Source organism: Schistocerca piceifrons, chromosome 3, assembly GCF_021461385.2.
Source record: "Schistocerca piceifrons isolate TAMUIC-IGC-003096 chromosome 3, iqSchPice1.1, whole genome shotgun sequence".
Classification (NCBI taxonomy): Eukaryota; Metazoa; Arthropoda; class Insecta; order Orthoptera; family Acrididae; genus Schistocerca; species Schistocerca piceifrons.
In genome coordinates this window covers 505652743-505675291 of record NC_060140.1, presented here as the reverse complement: position 1 = coordinate 505675291, position 22549 = coordinate 505652743, and the positions used below count along the sequence as shown (strand labels likewise).

The 22549-nt window shown below is 44.0% G+C and overlaps 1 protein-coding gene across 1 annotated transcript in view; it reads left to right on the top strand.

The window, feature by feature from the left end:
- The first annotated feature begins 414 nt into the window (after window positions 1-414).
- Window positions 415-22549, top strand: part of LOC124787857 (cytochrome P450 4g15) — a 50409-nt gene continuing 28274 nt past the window's right edge. The window contains exons 1-2 of the mRNA XM_047254819.1: window positions 415-665; window positions 21213-21319. Coding sequence (XP_047110775.1) covers window positions 431-665; window positions 21213-21319 — 342 coding nt within the window. The 5' untranslated portion in view covers window positions 415-430. The remainder of the gene's footprint in view (window positions 666-21212; window positions 21320-22549) is intronic.

Sequence of the window (22549 nt, the reverse complement as noted above, 5' to 3'; positions counted from 1 at the left end):
TAATCTGCCACTGTAGCAGCAGTAACCAAGCTAACAACTGCGCCAGGCACGTGTTGTCATACAGGCATTGCCGACCTTAGCGCCGTATTCTGCCTGTTTACATATCTCTGTATTTGAATACTAATGCCTATAGAAGTTTCTTTGGCGCTTTGGCGCTTCAGCACGTACAGACAGACATAGGCAATCTTTGTTCCCAAGCTCTGTCCACGAATGAAACAGGAGGAGAGGTGTAGCAACAATTACCCTGTGACTCGGATTCGGGCGTGATTTGCAGAGTACGGACGAAGACAATGGTGCTGGGAACGTCGGCGGACGCGCGGCCCGAGTCCGGTGGAGGCCTTCACCCTCCCCGCCAGCGCCCCGCCGGCCGTCGTCTATATATGCCGGAGCGCGCCGGCGGTCGCAGCAGTCGCCAGCAGCCAGAAGCAGCATGTCGGCCGCAGACACACTGAGCGCCGCCGCCGCCCCCGGCCCGGAGGCGGTCGCAGAGTCGGCCGTGTCCGCCTCCACCGTCTTCTACTGGCTGCTGCTGCCCGCCGTCGTCCTCTACTTCATCTATTACCGGCTGCAGCGCCGGCGCATGTACGAGCTCGCCGACAAGATACCGGGACCTCCGGGACTTCCAGTCCTCGGCAACGCGCTTTCGTTCATCGGAAAGAATGAGGGTGCGTATCAGTCCGAGTGGCCACTGAGGCTTTTCTCGTTACTAGGTGAGCTGAGATACGATATCCCCCTAGAATTTCGAGGGAATGCGCCATAATTTTATCGGTTTGTGCAACTACTGGCGCTGCACTTCAATCATAGATGAATGCAGATCGACGCTCGAAAGTAAAATCATTTGCTTTGATATATCATGAGTGATAAACCTCTAAAGTCAGTGAAAGCAGATAAACATTTTGAAGAGATAAACAGTCTTGGCTGCAAAACAGGCTTTATTATTATTGCCAGGCTTTTTTTATTTTTGCCAATAACGCGTTTCTATTTGATTAAGGCATCGTCAAATTGGCTTGCATAACAGGTGTTAAATCATATGTTGCCGTCCATGTAGATGTCTTAGCATGAAAACACAGTTATCAATATTTTCAGAACATTGCGTGGTGCCCTGACAGAAGTAAGTACACGGGAAGTTACGTTTAAAATAAATAAAAAAAATCTCAGCGGATAGCTCTTGTCGAGTTTTAAGAGACTTGTGGCAGTGCCATTGCAGAGTAAACGGCGCAATCCAAAGGAAACATGCCACTATTCATGTACAAGTGATGCATTTCTGTAGCCCTGATACGGTTTTTTGTTTTCTTTGGGCTGCACCATATGCTAGATAAGAGTAACTGCCCGCTGAGGTTTTTTTATGTATTTTAAAAGTGACTTCCGGTTAACTCAATACTATTTTATATCAGGACGCCACGCGATGTCCTTAAATTATTGACAACGGTGTTTCCCTGCTGAAACAACTGCATGGACGGCAGCATCTGTGTTTAATATCTCTTATACTAGCCAATCTGAAGATGCCTTAATTAAGGCGAAACTCGTTATTGGCAGAATACAAAACAATAAAGACTGCTTGTCTCTCCAAAATATATATCTGTGATTGCTGTACCATACCGCCATGAACTGGAAACATCAGGTAAATAACTCCCAGTGATCATTCATTGTGACGTAAATTGGAACGACCACGTAAATCTCTTAGTGGACTTGGCTAGGCCTGAGGTGATTGTGAAGATTCTGGAGGTGGGGGAGGGAGGAGGTGTAAGTTCTCTGCTAGAGAAGTAGTTACGAAAATGCTCACTGTTGTGGACTGACAAGACAGCCAGTCCACAGTGACGGGTAACCGAAAGGCACGCGCTTAAACTCACGCAGGCTGGCGTGAGGTCTGAAACAGGATACGTAATGAATGCTATAAATAAAAGTACGTAGCTGCTGGAATACTTAACTTTAATCCACAATAGGTGAACATTGGTCTTGTTACTGTACATGCTTCATTAGATACATAGCAAAGGATAAATGGCGCCTTGCTAGGTCGTAGCAATTGACTTAGCTGAAGGCTATGCTAACTATCGTCTCGGCAAATGAGAGCGTAATTCTCAGTGAACCGTTCCTTGCAAAGTCGGCTGTACAACTGGGGCGAGTGCTAGTACGTCTCTCTCTAGACCTGCCGTGTGGCGGCGCTCGGTCTGCTATCACTGATAGTGGCGACACGCGGGTCCGTCGTATACTAGCGGACCGCGGCCGATTTAAAAACTACCACCTAGCAAGTGTGGTGTCTGGCGGTGACACCACACTCACCTGTCTGGGGTCTGTATCATGTCAAACTGAGGGAAGAAGAGTAAAGACGAGTTGCACAATTGATCATGAGTCAATATGACCTGAACGAGTCCTCTACAAGAATGCCTGGGGAAGTCCAGTTGATATTTTTACGAGCAAGACGTCGCAGAGGGAGGGCTGTGTTCGGGAAGAACCTGTCTTTAAAGACAATTCAATGATTATATTATACATCCAACGGTATCATTATTATGTTACTTATCTCAACGTAAGATCAGGCATAACCTACAGTGTAAAATATATTAAGTCGCTTTCAGAGCAGTACACAGAATTTCTGGGAGGCAGAGAAAGAGCATAAGCAATACTTCCCCTAGGTGTCTACCAATTGACATCATCCGGTGACAGGCGGAGAGGAAATGTGCGTGTAGAAAGAGACAGCTCATGGACATTTCGTCCAACGTAAAAAAATACCTACTGAATGAAATTCTTTGAGTGTACGAAATGCTCGAATGGAAAAAAACGCAAGAAGTAGTGCGGTGCTTCACCTCGGGACTGTTCGGCCTACAAGGCGCCACCGCCCACGAGGGATCGTTTGAATATGTGATGCTTTTAAAGAAGAATTATTCGGGAAGTTAGAAGGAGATCGGAAAGTATGTGTGGCTGATACATCCACAACATCAAAATACTAACTTAGGAAATTATCAAGGATACAAACTTCCATAATCTTTATGTACGAGCTGACTGCCCTTAAACACTTAGCATTAATGAACGCACACTAATTAAGATGCATATACAGGGAGACCAAGAATTTCTTATTTCCACACATTACTAATGAGCTGGTATAGGAGAGACAAACTTGTTTTCGCACAATCAGCTTTTGAAATGGTCTTACATCTCAAATTTATAAAAGTTCACTTTTAAAGTTTTATGTTACTTATCCCGCTATTGCTTTAATTACCCATCGGCATAAAACGAAAACTTCTCGTTCCTAATGAGCAATGATACATCACTGTTATCTACATGCGAAATTAAGTTAATATAGTCTTCGTAATATAGTCTTATGTCTTCTCACGAAGACCTGTGACATAAGACTATATTAACAAACAAACAAACCTAAAACGCAGAGTTTGTGAGGCCAAATAACATAAAATTAAGACTACCGACAACACTGGTGAAGATCCTTTACAAGCACATATTCCGTAAACGAATGAAACAGTAAATCTCTGGTTAAAAAAATAACAGAAATTAAAACAGTAAACAAAAGCTGACCAGTTCACTTAGATGATGGCAGTTGCACCATACGCTTGTCTGGAATTTACTCTTTGTGGGTTTCCTGAGACTTTTCAACTATGCAAAACCGATTATTACTATTTTTCCTTCAATATATAACAGCAACTACATCTGTCGAAGTTGCATTGTCGAGACACACAATGGAACCCTCTGGATTGCGTATCGGCGCCCAGAGATGCTCATTTAGATTTCCTCTGGAGACAGTCTGTTGCTAATGGCCGGTTCCGCTATCTCCCTGACAGCGGCTGACAGTGACATCACCGGCCCACCGGAAACAGCCTATGACATTCTCCATATGCAATGGTTCCGTCTTATCTTCGACTGTTCTATAGCTCACTCTAATGTTTTAATGGAACTGGTTCTAAAATTAAAAGCTTTCTTGGCAGTTTCTCTTAGCGTAACAACTCTTCACTAACAGTTGCACCTTGTGTGCATCACTTCCTTGAAGTCGTCAGTGGCTGTTAATGGCAAATTACCAACCATAACGTGAGCTCAATATGGGACTCCTATATTAATGTGACAAACCATTAATATTAACTGAAACATCAATTTGCCTCCATAAAAACTATGCCAAGAAACCAGTATGGCACATTATGTGAAAACCAGTTGACATGATACCGATCTGGGCCAGTGTTCTGATCTTCAATAACTCTTGTCTGACCTGAAGCAACGGGGCACTGTTTTGCTCCAGTTTACTGAGAAATACGAAACACAGCTTCACAAATACGTAGTGAATTCTCGTGAGAGCTTACTTCTGTAAAAGTGTTTAGAGTCTATCGAAGTCAGTATCAACCCATGTTGCTACTAACTGCCGTTTGAGAAACGAATTCCTCAAAGTGTCATTCAGAGCTGGAAGAGAGTAAAGAATCAGTGCGTACCTTTGTAATTTTCCACTATAACTTTATCACTATTATAAATCCAGGAAATTTTGGTAAACAATTTTGGACTGAGCGAAGGTCGGCAAGGAGCTTTATTTCATTATATGACGAGAACGAAGGAGGTCGTTCCAGTGGAGCGCTCGAAGATGAAAGGGAAAAAAGTAGTTGTCATGCAAGGCCTACCGCTGATACGACTATAAACCAGCAACCTCGCTTTCACCCCTCTGGGGTCTTTACAGCACAAATGGCGAGGTTTTACACTGTTATATTTTGCAGTTAACGTGTCTGGTATGTTTTTGTGACTTACGCAGATTGTATAACTTATGACATACGGCAACCGTTTCCAAGAAAGTGTGCTCGTATTTGTCAGTGCTCTGACAGTTGCTTGGCACGAAAGTATTTTGAATTGAGTAAAGGTATACCATTTAAGAGTTGCAGATTTACGTGGGAAACGTGAGCTTTTGACGTCTTTAAAAAACTAAGGGAAGATTACGGCCGGCCGGAGTGGCCGAGCGGTTCTAGGCGCTACAGTCTGGAACCGCGCGACCGCGACGGCCGCAGGTTCGAATCCTCCTTCGGGCATGGATGTGTGTTATGTCCTTAGGTTAGTTAGATTTAAGTAGTTCTAAGTTCTAGGGGACTGATGACCTCAGCAGTTAAGTCCCGTAGTGCTCAGAGCCATTCTTTGCATGGGGACAGATCAAGAGTGTAGAGCGGGTGCTCGTCTGTCTCCCATTTGAGTTGGCGTAATATCTACTTTACCACATCTGCGATATGGGGACGTGCGTTATTATGAAGCATCAGCACATTTTGTCATAGTTTTTCCTGACGTTTCGTCTTAATTACTCACATTTTTCATTGTCCGATGGATGTCTACTGGTGTTTGTCCTTCGGCAGTTAAGAAAAGAATAACAACACGTTGGGCTTGTTTAGACACATTTGGCAACAACTTCGCCATAATTCACGTTTTCGCAATTTCTGCACGCACGTCGAAGAGACCCGAATTCCACACTAGCCCCTAGTCTACAGTCTGGTCCCTTTTAATCTCACAAACCAGCCAACCCTAGTCTACATGTCGGTGCGTTTATACCCGCATCAGTCGCGCTACGTCGCATACATGCTGTAGAACGCCCTCCCACGGAAATTTTTGACACACATTTATAGGTCGCTCTGTTACGTTGCGAAGGCACACTGCACAGTCGCTTACACTCAGCGTCCGCACGCAAAAGGCACAGACAGCGAGCTGCAATAGCCTACGAGAAAGCACCGAAAAATTCTAAGGTAGTCTAGCAAAGACAGCTTACGGACTGACCCACTTCCATTTTTTCATACTTACATCAACTGAAGACCAGTGTACGGACGTCAACGTCATAACGCAGTGCAGTGCAATTTCCGAAGAAAAAATAATCTTCGTAGATTGAAATTCCAAGCTCTGTTGAGTACAAAACATTTTTTGGGTTTCCGGCATATTAGTAGTCTCTGTCAGGTGTATGCATGGCGTAGTAGCGTAGTAATCGTACATCTCTAGTTCCAATCTTGCTAGTAGCATTTTTTTACGTTTATTTAAACTGGATATTCATTAAAAAAATGAATGCTGTTTAGAAAAGACTGAATGACGATTTTGTAATAAAAATAACATATTTTTATTTTTAATTATGATGGTATGAAAGGTAACTAAAATTTGATACAGACATGTGAAATGCACTTTTCTTCAATGAAAAAATAAGTATTCAATAACACAGTTCAGACTTCTAGATTTAAAAAAAAAAGTGTTTTATTTTCTATATAAACGAGTTAGGCGACAATCTGTGCGGTTTTCTTAGATTGTTTGCAGTCAATGCTGACATTTCCTGTCCAGTAAAATCATCAAAAGATTAAAACCAAAGGCAAAGTGATCGTATGATGCGTAGAATGGTAGCTGACTCTTAATAATAAAATGTATGTGGTCTTCCAAATGAGTATTAAGAGGAGTCCGTCAAATTTCGATCACGCGATAAATCACACAAATCTAGCGGATGTCAATTCAACTAAATATCTAGGAATTACAATTACGAAAAACTTAAATTGCGAAGATCACAAAGATAATGTTTTGGGGAAGGCAAACCAAAGACTGTATTTTACTGGCAGAACACTTAGAAGATGCCACAAACCCACTAACAGGGCACCTACACTATCCCGTGTTCGGCTAGAGTACTGCTGTGCGATATGGGATCCAGTTAGGATTGACGGAGGGCATCGAAAAAGTTCGAAGAAGGGCAGCACGTTTTGTATTATTGTGAAACAGAGGACGGATATGATGGACGGCAATCACTAAAACATAGGCGATTTCCGCTGCGGCGAGATCTCTTCACGAAACTTCACTCACCAACTTTCTCCTCTGAATGCGAAAATGCCTTATTAATGTTAACCAAGGTAGGAAGAAACGAGCATCATAATAAAATAAATCAGAACGCGCACGGAAAGATTTACGTGTTCTTTTTTCCCACACGTTGTTGGAGAGTGCCGGTCGTTGTGGACCAGCGGTTCTAGGCGCATTAGTCTGGAACCGCGCCACCGCTAAGGTCGCAGGTTCGAATCCTGCCTCGGGCATGGATGTGTGTGATGTCCTTAGGTTAGTTAGGTTTAAGTAGTTCTGAGTTCTAGGGGACTGATGTTAAGTCCCACAGTGCTCAGAGCCATTTGAACCATTTGTTCGAGAGTGGAACGGTAGAGAAACAGTCTGAAGGGTCTTCGATGAACCCTCTGCTTGGCGCTCAATTGTGAGTTGAAGAGCAGTCACGTAGACGTAGATGAAAATCGAAGGAGACAATACGTACGATCCACTTGCGAGAGCAAGACGTTCTGTGGTAAGTTGATAAGTTCTATGGGACCAAACTGCCGAGGTCATAGGTCCCTAAGCTTACACACTACTTAATCTAACATAAACTAACTTACGCTAAGGACAACACACACACCCATGCCCGAGGGAGGACTCGAACCTCCGACGGGGGGAGCCACGCGAACCGTGGCAAGGCGCCCAAGACCGTGCGGCTACCCCGCGCGGTGTGACGTTCTGTAAAAATGAGAAGCAGATCACGTAGCGTGCTAGTTCGATACGGTGATCTAGTGGAGGAAAAAGTTGTGTTCCACACACGCAGCCGCTTTGATCCCTGACAGGGGATAGCGCAGCCAAACGGACATTAACTAGAGATACAGCACATCGTCGTGTTTATCCACGGCGGTGCCGGGGAAGTCACCGGAAGGGAGGAAGGAGAGCAGTGGGAATCCATTATCCTGCTGGCAGCCGCCGTAAGAGTTGCGTAAGGGCGGCGCTGGTACGCCGCTGGCAGAGACGACGCACCCAGCCACCGTGAGCTCTCGCCCCGCGTGCAGGAACGCCGCTCGCCCACGCTGCGGCGCGCCTTCGTATGTTACACGCTAGACTTGACGTAGCATGAGTGTTTTCAACCATCTATGCGTATTCCTATTGTACATCTGTTATTGTCAAGTCTATTGTAGTATCACAATGACGTTGCTGAACAGTTCGCTGGGCTAATTATTCGAGGACTATCGTGGGAACTTGAGCCGAGAGAACAAGCACAATAGGCCGCAGCGGAAGCTCACCTTGCGTTTCCCAGGGTGTCATGATCCGAATGCGGTTCAATTCGTTTATGTAACTGATTTTTGCCTCGTGTGAAACTGTATTGCAAATACGGATCATATCTTCACGACAAGCCAGGACAAAAGAATTTAGTGTAACGGGAGCATATCTTTTACAGTATTACCTAAGGGATCATAAATACTTTTTATTTATTTTTACGTACTGTACACAAATGCCGTTTAGAAGAACCGCAAACATCTCCGAGCCGAGAGACACAAGAACGGTCAACTAGACGTCAAGAAATGTGGAGATTTCGTATGATGAAGAAAGTATAATATAAAAAGATTTACAGAAAATAGAAAGCTTGCTTAAGCAAAGCATGGAATTGTTGATATACCAATTGGTATAGTGTCGGAAGTTCCATGCGGCTTTTCGCGAATGATGCTGTAGTATACAAAGAAGTTGCAGCATTAGAAAATTGCAGCGAAATGCAGGAAGATCTGCAGCGGATAGGAACTTGGTGCAGGGAGTGGCAACGACCCTTAACATAGACAAATGTAATGTATTGCGAATACATAGAAAGAAGGATCCTTTATTGTATGATTATATGATAGCGGAACAAACACTGGTAGCAGTTACTTTTGTAAAATGTCTGGGAATATGCGTGCGGAACGATTTGAAGTGGAATGATCATATAAAATTAATTGTTGGGAAGGCGGGTACCAGGTTGAGATTCATTGGGAGAGTCCTTAGAAAATGTAGTCCATCAACAAAGGAGGTGGCTTACAAAACACCCGTTCGACCTATACTTGAGTATTGCTCATCAGTGTGAGATCCGTACCAGGTCGGGTTGACAGAGGAGATAGAGAAGATCCATAGAAGAGCGGCGCGTTTCGTCACAGGGTTATTTGGTAAGCGTGATAGCGTTACGGAGATGTTCAGCAAACTCAAGTGGCAGACTCTGCAAGAGAGGCGCTCAGCATCGAGGTGTAGCTTCCTGTCCAGGTTTCGAGAGAGTGCGTTTCTGGATGAGGTATCGAATATATTGCTTCCCCCTACTTATACCTCCCGAGAAGATTACGAATGTAAAATTAGAGAGATTCGAGCGCGCACGGAGGCTTTCCGGCAGTCGTTCTTCCCGCGAACCATACGGAACAGGAAAGGGAGGTAATGACAGTGGCACATAAAGTGCCCTCCGCCACACACCGTTGGGTGGCTTGCGGAGTATAAATGTAGATGTACATGTAGATCTAAATTCATTAACAAAATCAGTCAGACCTCCAGATCGTGTAGATGTTACATCCAGAAACGTTGTAGCAAATTAACAGTTATCGTAATGAGGGATAAAGATGTGCAGCAATACTTTACAGTAACGAACGTGTTACGGACCATCGAAAAAAGCCCCGGTGACTTCAGCCAGATCTATTAAATAGGCGAAACAGCACTGACTGCAGCTGCATTTCATTTGAGCTGTTAACTGACAGCGTAGTTGACGGTGCTTATATACACATGTAAGCAGCAAGTTATTTCTATTTAAGATGTATTTCTCCATTTTTTGTACTTTATTTCTGTGACGTCTCAACGATCGTAACTTTTGTTTAGTTCCGTATTCGCAGTGACTGCTACAGTAGTAGGAACTTTATGTCAGAGTAGACTCGACCAGATCCGTCCTTCTGCCGACCTGAGATGTCACGGCGAGCGGCCGTGACGGAGCTGATGTTTTACGGCAGCCTCAGAACGTTCACTGAGTCATCTAGCAAGCCTGCAGAAACGGAAAGTTCCTTCGACATCGAAAACGCTCTCACGTTAATTGTCGCCCTTGAGTATCATTCTCATCATCTACAGAGTTATTCTTGCGCAAACTCATCCTAAAGATAACTTTCTCAGTCTCCTGCTTATGCCACAAGTACGAATCTTCCAAAATCAATTATCACTGATATGATACTGAATTTATCAAGTGACTAAGTTTAACGTATTGATTTACGTCAGTAGCCATAATTTTATCGACTTACAAAATAAGAATCGAGTGATATATGCTTAAAATAAATATTTCCTGAAACCACAAAATTTTAGTGCGAGTACTATGAGTTCCAGTTTATCTACACTCCTGGAAATTGAAATAAGAACACCGTGAATTCATTGTCCCAGGAAGGGGAAACTTTATTGACACATTCCTGGGGGTCAGATACATCACATGATCACACTGACGGAACCACAGGCACATAGACACAGGCAACAGAGCATGCACAATGTCGGCACTAGTACAGTGTATATCCACCTTTCGCAGCAATGCAGGCTGCTATTCTCCCATGGAGACGATCGTAGAGATGCTGGATGTAGTCCTGTGGAACGGCTTGCCGTGCCATTTCCACCTGGCGCCTCAGTTGGACCAGCGTTCGTGCTGGACGTGCAGACCGCGTGAGACGACGCTTCATCCAGTCCCAAACATGCTCAATGGGGGACAGATCCGGAGATCTTGCTGGCCAGGGTAGTTGACTTACACCTTCTAGAGCACGTTGGGTGGCACGGGATACATGCGGACGTGCATTGTCCTGTTGGAACAGCAAGTTCCCTTGCCGGTCTAGGAATGGTAGAACGATGGGTTCGATGACGGTTTGGATGTACCGTGCACTATTCAGTGTCCCCTCGACGATCACCAGTGGCGTACGGCCAGTGTAGGAGATCGCTCCCCACACCATGATGCCGGGTGTTGGCCCTGTGTGCTTCGGTCGTATGCAGTCCTGATTGTGGCGCTCACCTGCACGGCGCCAAACACGCATACGACCATCATTGGCACCAAGGCAGAAGCGACTCTCATCGCTGAAGACGACACGTCTCCATTCGTCCCTCCATTCACGCCTGTCGCGACACCACTGGAGGCGGGCTGCATGATGTTGGGGCGTGAGCGGAAGACGGCCTAACGGTGTGCGGGACCGTAGCCCAGCTTCATGGAGACGGTTGCGAATGGTCCTCGCTGATACCCCAGGAGCAACAGTGTCCCTAATTTGCTGGGAAGTGGCGGTGCGGTCCCCTACGGCACTGCGTAGGATCCTACGGTCTTGGCGTGCATCCGTGCGTCGCTGCGGTCCGGTCCCAGGTCGACGGGCACGTGCACCTTCCGCCGACCACTGGCGACAACATCGATGTACTGTGGAGACCTCACGCCCCACGTGTTGAGCAATTCGGCGGTACGTCCACCCGGCCTCCCGCATGCCCACTATACGCCCTCGCTCAAAGTCCGTCAACTGCACATACGGTTCACGTCCACGCTGTCGCGGCATGCTACCAGTGTTAAAGACTGCGATGGAGCTCCGTATGCCACGGCAAACTGGCTGACACTGACGGCGGCGGTGCACAAATGCTGCGCAGCTAGCGCCATTCGACGGCCAACACCGCGGTTCCTGGTGTGTCCGCTGTGCCGTGCGTGTGATCATTGCTTGTACAGCCCTCTCGCAGTGTCCGGAGCAAGTATGGTGGGTCTGACACACCGGTGTCAATGTGTTCTTTTTTCCATTTCCAGGAGTGTATTATTTCCTTCGGGTTATAGAACATCTGATTTATCGCGTTACTGATCCATAGCTCCCCACTGTTTATTCACGACCCTCTTCGAGGGCCTGGTTAACAATGCTCTGGGGAAACAGTAGACACACATTTGGTAGGTGAACGTTGCTTTGTATAATTACCGCTATAGTAATTTCGGAGAGAAATTATGGAAGACATTTTTGTTAAACAAAACTAACCATCTCAGTGCATATACAGATAATCTGGGAGAAAGCGCTTTGAACCTCATCGAAATATGGTATTGGTTAAATCTGTGATAAATTAGAACGTCTTGTCAGAGAGACAGAAACAGAACCAGCACTTGGCAGAAAGGATGTATCTGAGAGGATGCCTTACGGTTACCACCTCGCTTGTCGCTAGAATAAAATCAATTACTCTTGTCGGAATATTTGCAAGATCAAAAATTCGTACAGTAGTTGAAGTTCTAAACGCAACCCCTTTTTTTCCGAAACCGGAGTACGTGTTGGAGAATATGGACTTTTAACTTCTCATTAACGTTGGTCTCAAGATTCTCTTATGCACACCGTGGACCGATTACTTACATGTATGAACGTGGCACAGAAAATGAAAAAAAGAAACTGCAATTAGTCCACTTACTGTGAGGACACACAGAAAGTTCTACTGTTCAGTCTCAATAACAACTACATTGAAATGAACAAAAAAGTATACCAGTTTTTATCTCCCATGCATTACTTACGAGAGCTGTTACACGAACCAAAAAGAAAAAAATAGAAAAAGTGAAGTATTGAACGATGAACTTGAAGGTCTGTCACGTGGCGTCCGCCCGGACCAAATGTCGAGAACAATTACTAAAAAAGGAAGGGGGAAGGGGGGGGAGGTAAAAATAGCGGTAAAGCGCTTGCCTCGAAACCGAGAGGTCGCGGGATCGAATCGCGTTTGGAACATGGATTTTCCGGTTTGCGTTTTAAACTAGTCTTCCTCTTTCTACGATGTGAGGGCAGCCCAGAAACGGCACGTGGTTGGGGGTTGGGACCCCACATTAAACTGTAAGTCCCCTTTCCGCGCTTGTATGACTGTGGTATGTTAGGGACAAACAAGTCGGCGAAGTGGCGTCCAATTGAAAAGGCTTACATCAGGCCATTGAGCCACAGGAAATTATTATTCCTATTCAGTTTTAGGAAGAGATCAAAGCTCCAGTTTGCCACGCAAAATAGCATCACTGCACTTTAAAGAAAGACGTCATTATTTGTTGCCGCTTCTGTGACTGCTCTTAAGAACCAGTTGTGGAGCAGTCAAGCAAATCCCATGCACGTACCCAAACCGCGAGAAAAGAGGCCCAGCTACATCCAAAGATGATAAAACGAAAACAGATATTCGACGTATGTGGATCAGTTTGGGTCTCAGGCAAAGTTTCTCGTTCATAAATTTATTACGAAAAAATGTATGTTAGGTGATTATGACTTCCCCACCACGCCAGACAGTTAACTCCTGATGTCCTCAAAAGGCAAGATACACTTCTTCAGCCATTTATGTAGGATCTTAACCTGTCTTCGAGTCTCAATAAGGTGCAAAAAATAAATGGCGATGAGAACGATGCTATGTCTCCGACGATTTAGAGCCTGGAAGCTTTGAGGGCCTATACACTGAGATGACAAAAATCATGGGATAGCTGCACGTACATATACAGATGAAGGTTCTATCACGTACACAAAGTATAAAAGGGCAGTGCAGTGGCGAAGCTGTCATTTGTACTCAGGTGATTCCTGGGAAAAGGTTTCTGACGTTATAATGACCACGTGACGGGAATTAACAGAATTCGTATGCGGAATGGTACCTGGAACTAGACGCATTGGACATTCCATTTCAGAAAACGTTAGGGAATTCAATATTCCGAGATCCGCAGAATACCAAATATCAGGCAATACCTCTCACCACAGACAATGCAGTGGCCGATGGCCTTCACTTAACGAGCGAGAGCAGCGGCGTTTGTGTAGAGTTGTTAGTGCTAACAGACAAGCAAAACTGCGTGAAATAACTGCAGAAATAAATGTGGGACGTACGACGAACGCATCCGTTACGACAGTGAGGCGAAATTTGGGGTTAATGGGCTACGGCAGCAGACGACCGACCCGAGTGCCTCCAGTAACAGCACGACATCACCTGCAATGCTTCTCCTGGGCTCGTGACCATATCGATTGTATCCTAGACGACTGGAAAACCATGGTCTGATCGGATGATTCCCGATTTCAGTTGGTAAGAGCTGGTGGTAAGGCTCGAGTGTGGCACAGACCTCACGAAGCCATGGATTCAAGTTGTCAACAGGGCACTGTGCAAGCTGGTGGTGGCTCCATGATGGTGTGGGCTGTGTTTATATGGTATCGTATGGATCGTGTCGTCCAACAGAACCGATCACTGACTGGAAATGGTTATGTGCGACTACTTGGGAACCATTTTCAGCCATTCATGGACTTAATGTTCCCAAACAACGATGGACTTTTTATGGATGACAATGCACCATATCACAGACTCACAAGTGTTCACGATCCGTTTGAAGAACATTCTGCACAGTTAGAGCGAATGATTTGGCCCCAGATGATCCGACGTGAATCCCAACGAACATTTGTGGGACATAATCAAGAGGTCAGTTCGTGCTCGAAATCCTGCACTGGCAACACTTCTGCAGTTATGGACGGCTATAGTGGCAGCATGGCTCAGTATTTCTGCAAGGGACTTGCAGAGCCTTGTTGAATTCATACCACGTCGAGTTGCTCCACACTACGCCGGACATAAGGACGTCCGACACGATATTAGGAAGTGTCCCATGGCTTTAGTCACCTAAGTGTATAATTAAAGTCAACAGTGGTTAAGAACTTATAAAAATGAAATTCAAGTGCTGTAATTTCGTGTTGCTCAACGACCTGGTGCAATTTTTTGAATTGGACACACTTCAGCAACTTACGTGTCCCGAACATACCCCAGTAGCTCTACTGGAAAAAGATGACCTATAGTTCAACGTGGATCCGAATCACGTGTCGTACCTGGCGTTTCCTCACAAGGATAGGTTAAAGGCACACTGAAATGTTGCATGGTCTGACTGAAATTCAATTCCGAAAGATTTCTGGTTCCAGGCACGCGCTTCGCCACTAATCTATCAGGCCTTACAAAGGTCAAGTGGAAAGCGAAACATCAAAACACAATTTCTGAAGTTCCAGAACACTATTCAAGACGAAATTATTTGGGATTATCTATTGAGAGCAAGATTTATAAAACTAGGGTAACAGTCGTACATATTTGAGACTTCCAAAAGACGTGCAAGTTCCAAGGAAACATACAGGGTTGACCTGAAATTTCCAGCCACCTTACTGATATGAATGGTGCGACTGGTTCCTGTGTACGTCAGAAGAACCAGTCTCTGCGTTTTTGGAAGTTGTTTTTCGATCCGTTACTCTCTGAGAACTCTGTAGTGCAATTATGAGTGTGCAAGGTTCGCCATGTCACCGCGATGCTAGGATCTGGAACGTTCGGCTTGAGGATGGAGGAATAGGCTGCGCCTTGCTGGCTGTTTTTGCACGCATTGTACCTGGACGCTAGCTAGCGCTTCCGGAAAACGTCGTTGTGCAATATGCGGCCGCTGAGGAGCTGTTCGTATGTGTGTGGTCGCCACAAACGCTAGCGAGAGCCAGCATTGCGAGCCGTTGGCCAAGCGACCTGCCCCGATTTCACTGGCTACAAGAGCACTCTGTGCCCCTCTCACGTCCCTCAAGATGGACATCAAACGACCACTGTCGTTTCCACGCACTGTTCGCTGTACTCGACAAATTTAAAGTGTCTACGTGGCTGAGATTTCCACGATTAGAAGCCTACGTTATCGTCGGAGATGAAACACTCCTGTTAGGCTGTTGTGCCGAACAGTCCAAAAATAAGTAATTAGATAAATAAAAGATTACGAGCTGGCATTATAACGCGCAGAAAATAGGGATGATGTTTTCTCCCCAACGTGTCAAAACTAACAATGTATTGAAGTTTTTACTTGTCATACGTTATCTAGAGCACAACAGTATTGGATCAAACGTCTGCTAAGCTTCTAATGGATGCTGGAATACAAATACGTCATACACTTTTATTAGTGGATATTGGATGCGCAGCTTCCCAAATAACCTTGCCTTCGGGCAATAACCACCACAAACGAGGATAAAGGTTGATACAGGAAACGAGTGAGGTGGCGCAATGGTTAGCATAGTGGGCTTTCTGCTGGGAAGACGACGGTTCAAATCCCCGTCGAGCCATCCAGATTTAGGTCTTCCGTGATTAACCTAAATTTATTCAGGCAAATGCCGGCATGGTTGCTCTGGAAAGAACATGGCCGATATCCTTTCGCAATCCGAGCTTGAGCCCCGTCTCGAAAAACGCGCTGTCGACGGGACGCTAAAACTCCAACCTTCCTTCCTAAGCATACGATGTAGATCCCCTTGGAAAAAGGCTTCCACTGTGTGCCTGCCATCAGGGCTAATGGAGCTATCAAGTTTGTCGTGTACTTGCAGTTCCAATCAAATTAACTGAATGTCAAAATACAATTAAGTTTCAACAGCGATTTTAGTTCTAATTACGTTTGTGAGTTATGCTGAGTTAATTACCACCCACCGCCCACTCGTTAACACTGTTATGGAATATACCAGAGGAAGGAAGATTAGGATTTAAAGTACAGTCGACGACTAGATCATTAGAGACGGAGCACAAATTCTCATGGAAGAAGCATGAGAAAGGAATTTGGCCGTGTGCTTTTGAAGGAACCAGCCCAACAATGCAGCACACCCCACTCACAAGTCTTGCCTGTCTTTACAATCCACAGTTAATTCTGTATTTGTTATCTGTTTTTTTTTTCAGTCTGGCCGGAATACTGACTTGCTCCAATTGGGTACCCTTTATACCTCTAAATGTCCAAGTGCCTTATTAAGAGATCAGCTCCTAACACATCTGCTCCAGATATAACGGGTAAAACGCACTTCTCGTCTGAGTTCCTAAATTGTTTGATAAGTCAGTGATAGTATGATTCACTTAAATATCAACTTCTTCTTAATGAATTATATAATATTAGCTGTTGTTTCACACGTTAATTTGACAGATGCCCAAGACCAACAAAACAAATTTCGAACTCATTACATACGGCACTATGTGTCACATTCTTTTGAAGGCCTTCTTGTACACAGAAACATATCTCCCAATGCATTAAATCACAGTGTACAGTAGATCCTACGCCGTTCTTGCTGTTTTATACGTAGTTTCAGGTGACTAAAATCAAGACGCCCAGTGAACTCCCGGGCATCGAACTACACGAGACCAGCTGGACAGACCTGTTTCCCATTAACAGGAGACCAGTTTATCGTGGTAATATTTCGCCCACTAAACCGCTCTCAGGGTTTAGGCAATATTCAAGACGAACCACTCTTAAATTCTGCTGTCTGGGTGTCCTTGGCTGTGGCGAGGGTGGCACGTCATTCTAGTTTTGATCTCAAAAAACGGGTCATAACGCAGCAAATTTTCTTGCTGTGCCACCATGATTACCTTAGTCACGGCACAACTATCCCCCTACGATTGCCACAACACCATTGAAGAACGTATTCACAGTCTCTGTACAGTAAGTTACTTGTGTCTCACTGCCGCGACAAAAGGACGTGGCAGAGATTGTAGCGTTAATTAACAAGCTGCTGTTCTTTTTTTCTGTGAAAATTTCAAGAGCCTCATGCTGTTCTCTAGACCCCCGTCGTTGTTGTGCTGGCATAAGAGAAAGATTCCGACGTCATAATTTCAAATAACGGTGTGGATTCTGATGCACGGGTGTATTCTGGGTATTTTGAAAAACTGAGAGATACAAACAAAACCATTATGTCAGAGTATCGTTAAATAAAGTCGTCAAGAAGGTTAACAATACCGAAAAATAATCTCCCTTCTGATTGCGATCGTTTGTAGATTACTTAATTTTGATAAGTTGATTTTTTATTAGGGGAATGTCAGACATCCCATGACAGTTGTAACAAAATTTATTTGCGCCACACACCTGGAAGGCTCAAGCGTGGCGCCATAATTTTTATACCGCATAATGGTTGTACTAGGGGCGGGAGGAGGGGGGAAGGGGATGCGTGGAGGTGCGTTACAATGTGAAAACTAACTATCTCACTGCATTTTGCACACAATAAGTGATATATCTCTCAAGTTACAATCACTTTTCGCACAGCTATGTAGTCACTAATATACGTTTTCTTATCATATTGTGTTTAAATCTTACATTTTTATGGCTTATACATTTAAAGTACTAATAAATATGATATTGATTTTAATTAAATCTTATTTCTGAAACTATCAAATAATAAGTCGGCAGCTACTAAAAATGCATTTTTGATAATTTGACCGTCTTCGTACAGTTTTTTATTCTGTGCGATAGTTTTTGCAACGAAGAATGATGCCTCAATTGCTGCTTCATTCTTGTCAAATGGCTTTAAAATGATGATTGTGAGCATTAAGTTTGAATTTTAGCTCCTTTACTTCCTTCTTTGGAGCACAATCCAGTGGGATATCCTTTCCAATCCATGACTGAACTGTTTTGAAGTGACCTTCTACATTTCCTTTTTCCCATCCAGGAACACTTGCACAGCACAGTAAACACATACATTTTCCTTTATAAGGGTGAAGTTCATAATCGGTTTCCCATACCGAATGCAAGTGGTAAGTTTTTTGCTTTATGCTTGAACACGCCATCTTCAGAACAAATTCAGCTTAGTATCAATGCGCAAATCACACTATTACGTTAGGAAACGGATGATGTACACACGAAAAATGTGAAGTGCATAACATCACGCGTTACAGTCAACTAAAAGGCTGGCAGTGTAATATTCTTGGCTGCCTATGGCAACTGCGCGGGAGAAACAATCAGTTGCTTTCAGCGCGGTCTGACTTCAATGGAGCAATCCAGGTTAGCCAACCTGAAAGTTTCCGCCATCCACCGAAAATATCCCCGAGAGCTACTAATAGCTCGCGATTGACGGTTTGGCGATCACTGCTCTAGCTGATAATATGTCACCGTCTTGGTGATCGGTAGCGGTAGTAGCTGCATTAGAAAATAAAACTGTGGGCCTTTCTTCATTGTTTTTGTTTTTATTTCTAATTTTTGGCATCGGTTTGTAGCAGAAGTATCATGAATATTTTGCAAAAGTCATAGCAAAGCTATTGGACGAAAAGTCTGCCCATAACAATGAAACAAAAAGTCATTTACCTGCAGCAGTTTTATCACTACTTTGAAATACGTATTGACGTGCAAGTATTACGTACCACTAATAACAAAAATAGGGGATCCATATTCCGCTGGGAGTTCCTTGTGTTGTGAGAGTACATCAAGTCAAAGCCGGTTACAGGGGAAGACGCTAAATCATGCGTCTCCAGCACTTTATTCTTTTTTCTCGGTCTGGCCCGTCCGATGCGATCACGGTGTGGCGTGCAGCGGCCACGGTTTCACACTCGACGACTGACGGAAACGTAATGAAATCCGTACTATCATTAACGCAAGCACAGCGGGCCTCGTTGACAGTTCTTCAGAAAACAATTAGGTATGCCAACAACCGTAATGGGCCGTTTCTTAAGGTGTCGCTTTGGTAACTAGAGCGCTCTGGTGATACTCTCGCTCCCACATCCAACGGAACCTAACGGACACACTTGTTACAACACATGCCTGATGTCATCGAGAACCTAAGAAAACACTCTCGATGCGGCCTCTAAACGTTTATGAAAGACTGAACACGGCTGTGTAGTAAATAACGGACGATTAACATGCAGTAGGAAGAAGGTACAATTTAACCTGCAATTTAACCTGCAGTCGTGAGAATAGACTTCCGTGTATCAAGCTTCTAGCCAAAGAAAAGATTAATTACATGTTTCCATTATCCCACACGTTTCTACACAGGTTCATGGTGCAATAGTCAGCGCCATTTTCAGGCAAAGACAGTTCAGATATTATTAGTATATGTAACTCTCTGGTGTTACTTTTTTGTTGTCGTGGACAGTGATTTTTTTCCTGAATGCAGTAACTTTTCTACTGCTTTTTTATTTTTCGTTCTACAGTGTCACTATAGCATTGCCAAGTGTTCAAGGGATACGTCACTACATTGTATGAACAATAACTACATACTCTGAATAATGAAAAGTATAATTAAGTTTCCTGGTTGAATAAAACTGTGAATTAGACCCGAACTAGAATCCAGAAGCTTCACCTACCGCTTCCGAATGATCTACCGATAGAGCTACGCAGGTACGATGCGTGATCCATCCTGACAGTTTACCATCCGCCAAATCGGCGCATATTCCGCTGTAAGTGACAATTCATTCAACAATAATAATTTTGCACATTAAACTCTGCGCTCCGAGCATGATGTATTTATCGTTATTACATTAATTTGCAAGATAAACTGACAAATGCTGACACAACCGTAAAGGGTAGGAGTCCATACATTTCCACCGCAACGAGACACAACAAGACTGGGTCTCTTGAATGATGCAATCCCATGTAATGCGAATATCGACGATAAAGCGGCTCAGGAGTCAGCAGAGTGCAGGTCAGTAATGTGTGGCTGGTGCAACGTCTTTGGTCATTCTTGTCGTAACTGATGATTGTGGGTCAGTAGTACATAACTTCAAGAGGAAGCAGTCTCGAATTTCAGGATGCCATGAAAGCAGCAACATGCAGTACTTAAAATTCTGAAACTTCCTAGCAGGTGGGTGCCGCACCTTCGCCAGAAAGCGGAACCATACCTGGTAGAATTGAGGCTGCGAAGCCGGGTCATGTTTCATGGCTGGAGAACAAAGTCGGTAAAGAGCATTAGTCACCAAAAACAAGCTTCCAGGCTCGAATCCAGGTCGGGCAGACAGTTTTAATTCGCCAGAAAGTTTCATAACAGCGCACACTCGACTACATAATGAAAGATTAATTCAGTACAATATGTTTCTGAACAGTACAGATGTTTTGTAAAGGTCTGTAAAATTATTTAAATCACAGTAGTGCCCCTGGGAAACAGAAAGAAACATAAAGTAGGCCTCAGCGCAACAAATGTAATCAATACTTGCGAAAACATATATACTTGAATAAGATGCTTGTTTAGAGCCACTAAAACGCATCATAACGAGTTGTAATTTGGAAAAGTGATGTTAATGACTGATGGTAAGAAATCATCTCGCCATTTGCGAGAAACTATAGGAAGAAAACAGCAAAATTTAATTTGAGGATGGCTGGACCAGGTAATATTTTTCTGTCTTCATTACAAGAACGTTATTTGATAAACCACCTTAATTTTAGTAAGATAAACCAACAAGTACAGTTAAAAGGACATCCCAACAAGAAACCGCTATAAAATGCATCGTTCAATATTGACCGTCTCGAATTAGACGGACACCTGTTGGTCGCAACATACCGTTAGTTTCTCTGCCTTTTACTTTGACCAATCGTACTCTAAACATATCCGTTGAATAAATTCATAGAAGAAGAACACTTTTTCTTAGCTCATGTAAAGTCCTCTTGCCACTTGTACCATACTGCCATTAGACAATTCGCTTCTTGTGATATTTGTTAGGAAAATAGATAACGTGGCGGCTTCCTGATGACGGCGTGGCTGGCTAACGCGACCGCTTGTGTGTTGCTGTTGCAGAGATCTTCGAGCGAGTGTACACGATGAGCTTCGAGTTCGGCAGCGTGGTGAAGACGTGGATCGGGCCCAAGCTGCTCATCTTCCTGACGGACCCACGCGATGTGGAGGTGAGTCTCCGCGGCTGGCAGCTCGCCACCAGCCACTAGGCCTCAGGCACCGCCTCATGCATTATGGAGGTGCTTACGCACTTTCCTTCTCTTCCTTCGCGCTTTCAACCCAAGGTTTGTTGCCGAGCAGCTACCTGCCTGTTTATACGGCCTTTTCAATTTATTCCTTCTGGCTGTCGCAGCAACAGACATTAATGCACAATAACAAAATCTTTCATGTTCACAGAATAGTCGTCAAATCTTGTGTTTCCTTTGACTGGAGTACACTCTTTGAAACCCATAAGGTAGGAGCGATAAAATACAAGTAGTGAAAATTTATTTACAGTTTAACAGAAACAAACCTTCGATTGCAAGAATCGAAGGACATGAAAGGGAAGGGATAGTTGAGAAGGGAGTGAGATAGAGCTGTAGCCTATCCTCTATGTTATTCATTCCGTAAATTGAACAAGTAGCTATAGAAACCAAGGAGAAACTGGAAAAGAGACTAAATTTCAAAGAGGAGAAACAAAAACTTTTGCTGATCGCATTGTAATCTGTCGGAGACTTCAAAGACCCCGGATGATCAGAAGAAGGGGATGGATAGTAATTTTCTTTCTCCTTATTAAGAACCCGTAATAATTTTAGGTGGTGCACAGATACAGTGAAGACTAGATATCTATCAATGAAAGTCGGTCTACTCTGTTTTGATTTGTTAGGCTTTTATTTTCGATACGTGTTTCAGAATGAAAGCTCCATGATCAGGGTTTTCAAGATTCAGTAAAGTCTTCTCCTGGTGACCTGTTGAAGCAGTAGGTGAAGCAGTCGCTTCTGCGTATTGTGAGAATCTGCTTTACTGATAGTCCACATCGTAATTCCTGTAACTCGTTTATTCTTCATTGTACATACATCATCAAAAAACTGCAGTAACAAAACACTGAAAGTAAACACCCGACACACATTATCCTGAGAAGAGGTTATAAAATCAACCTCAACAAAACTGTAACTGTTGGAATGAGGTCGGATTAAATCAGACAATGCCAGGGGAATTAGATTAGAAAAGTGGAAGATTAGTAACACTTTTTGGGCAACAAAATAACTAGTGACAGTTGAAGCAGAGGGAATGTTAAATGTAGACTGGCAACAGCTAGGACAGCGTTTCTGAAAAAAAGAGGAATCAGTTAATATTGAATGTAATTTAAGCGGTGGGAAGTATTTTCGGAAGGTATTTGTCTGGAATGTAGCTGTGTACTG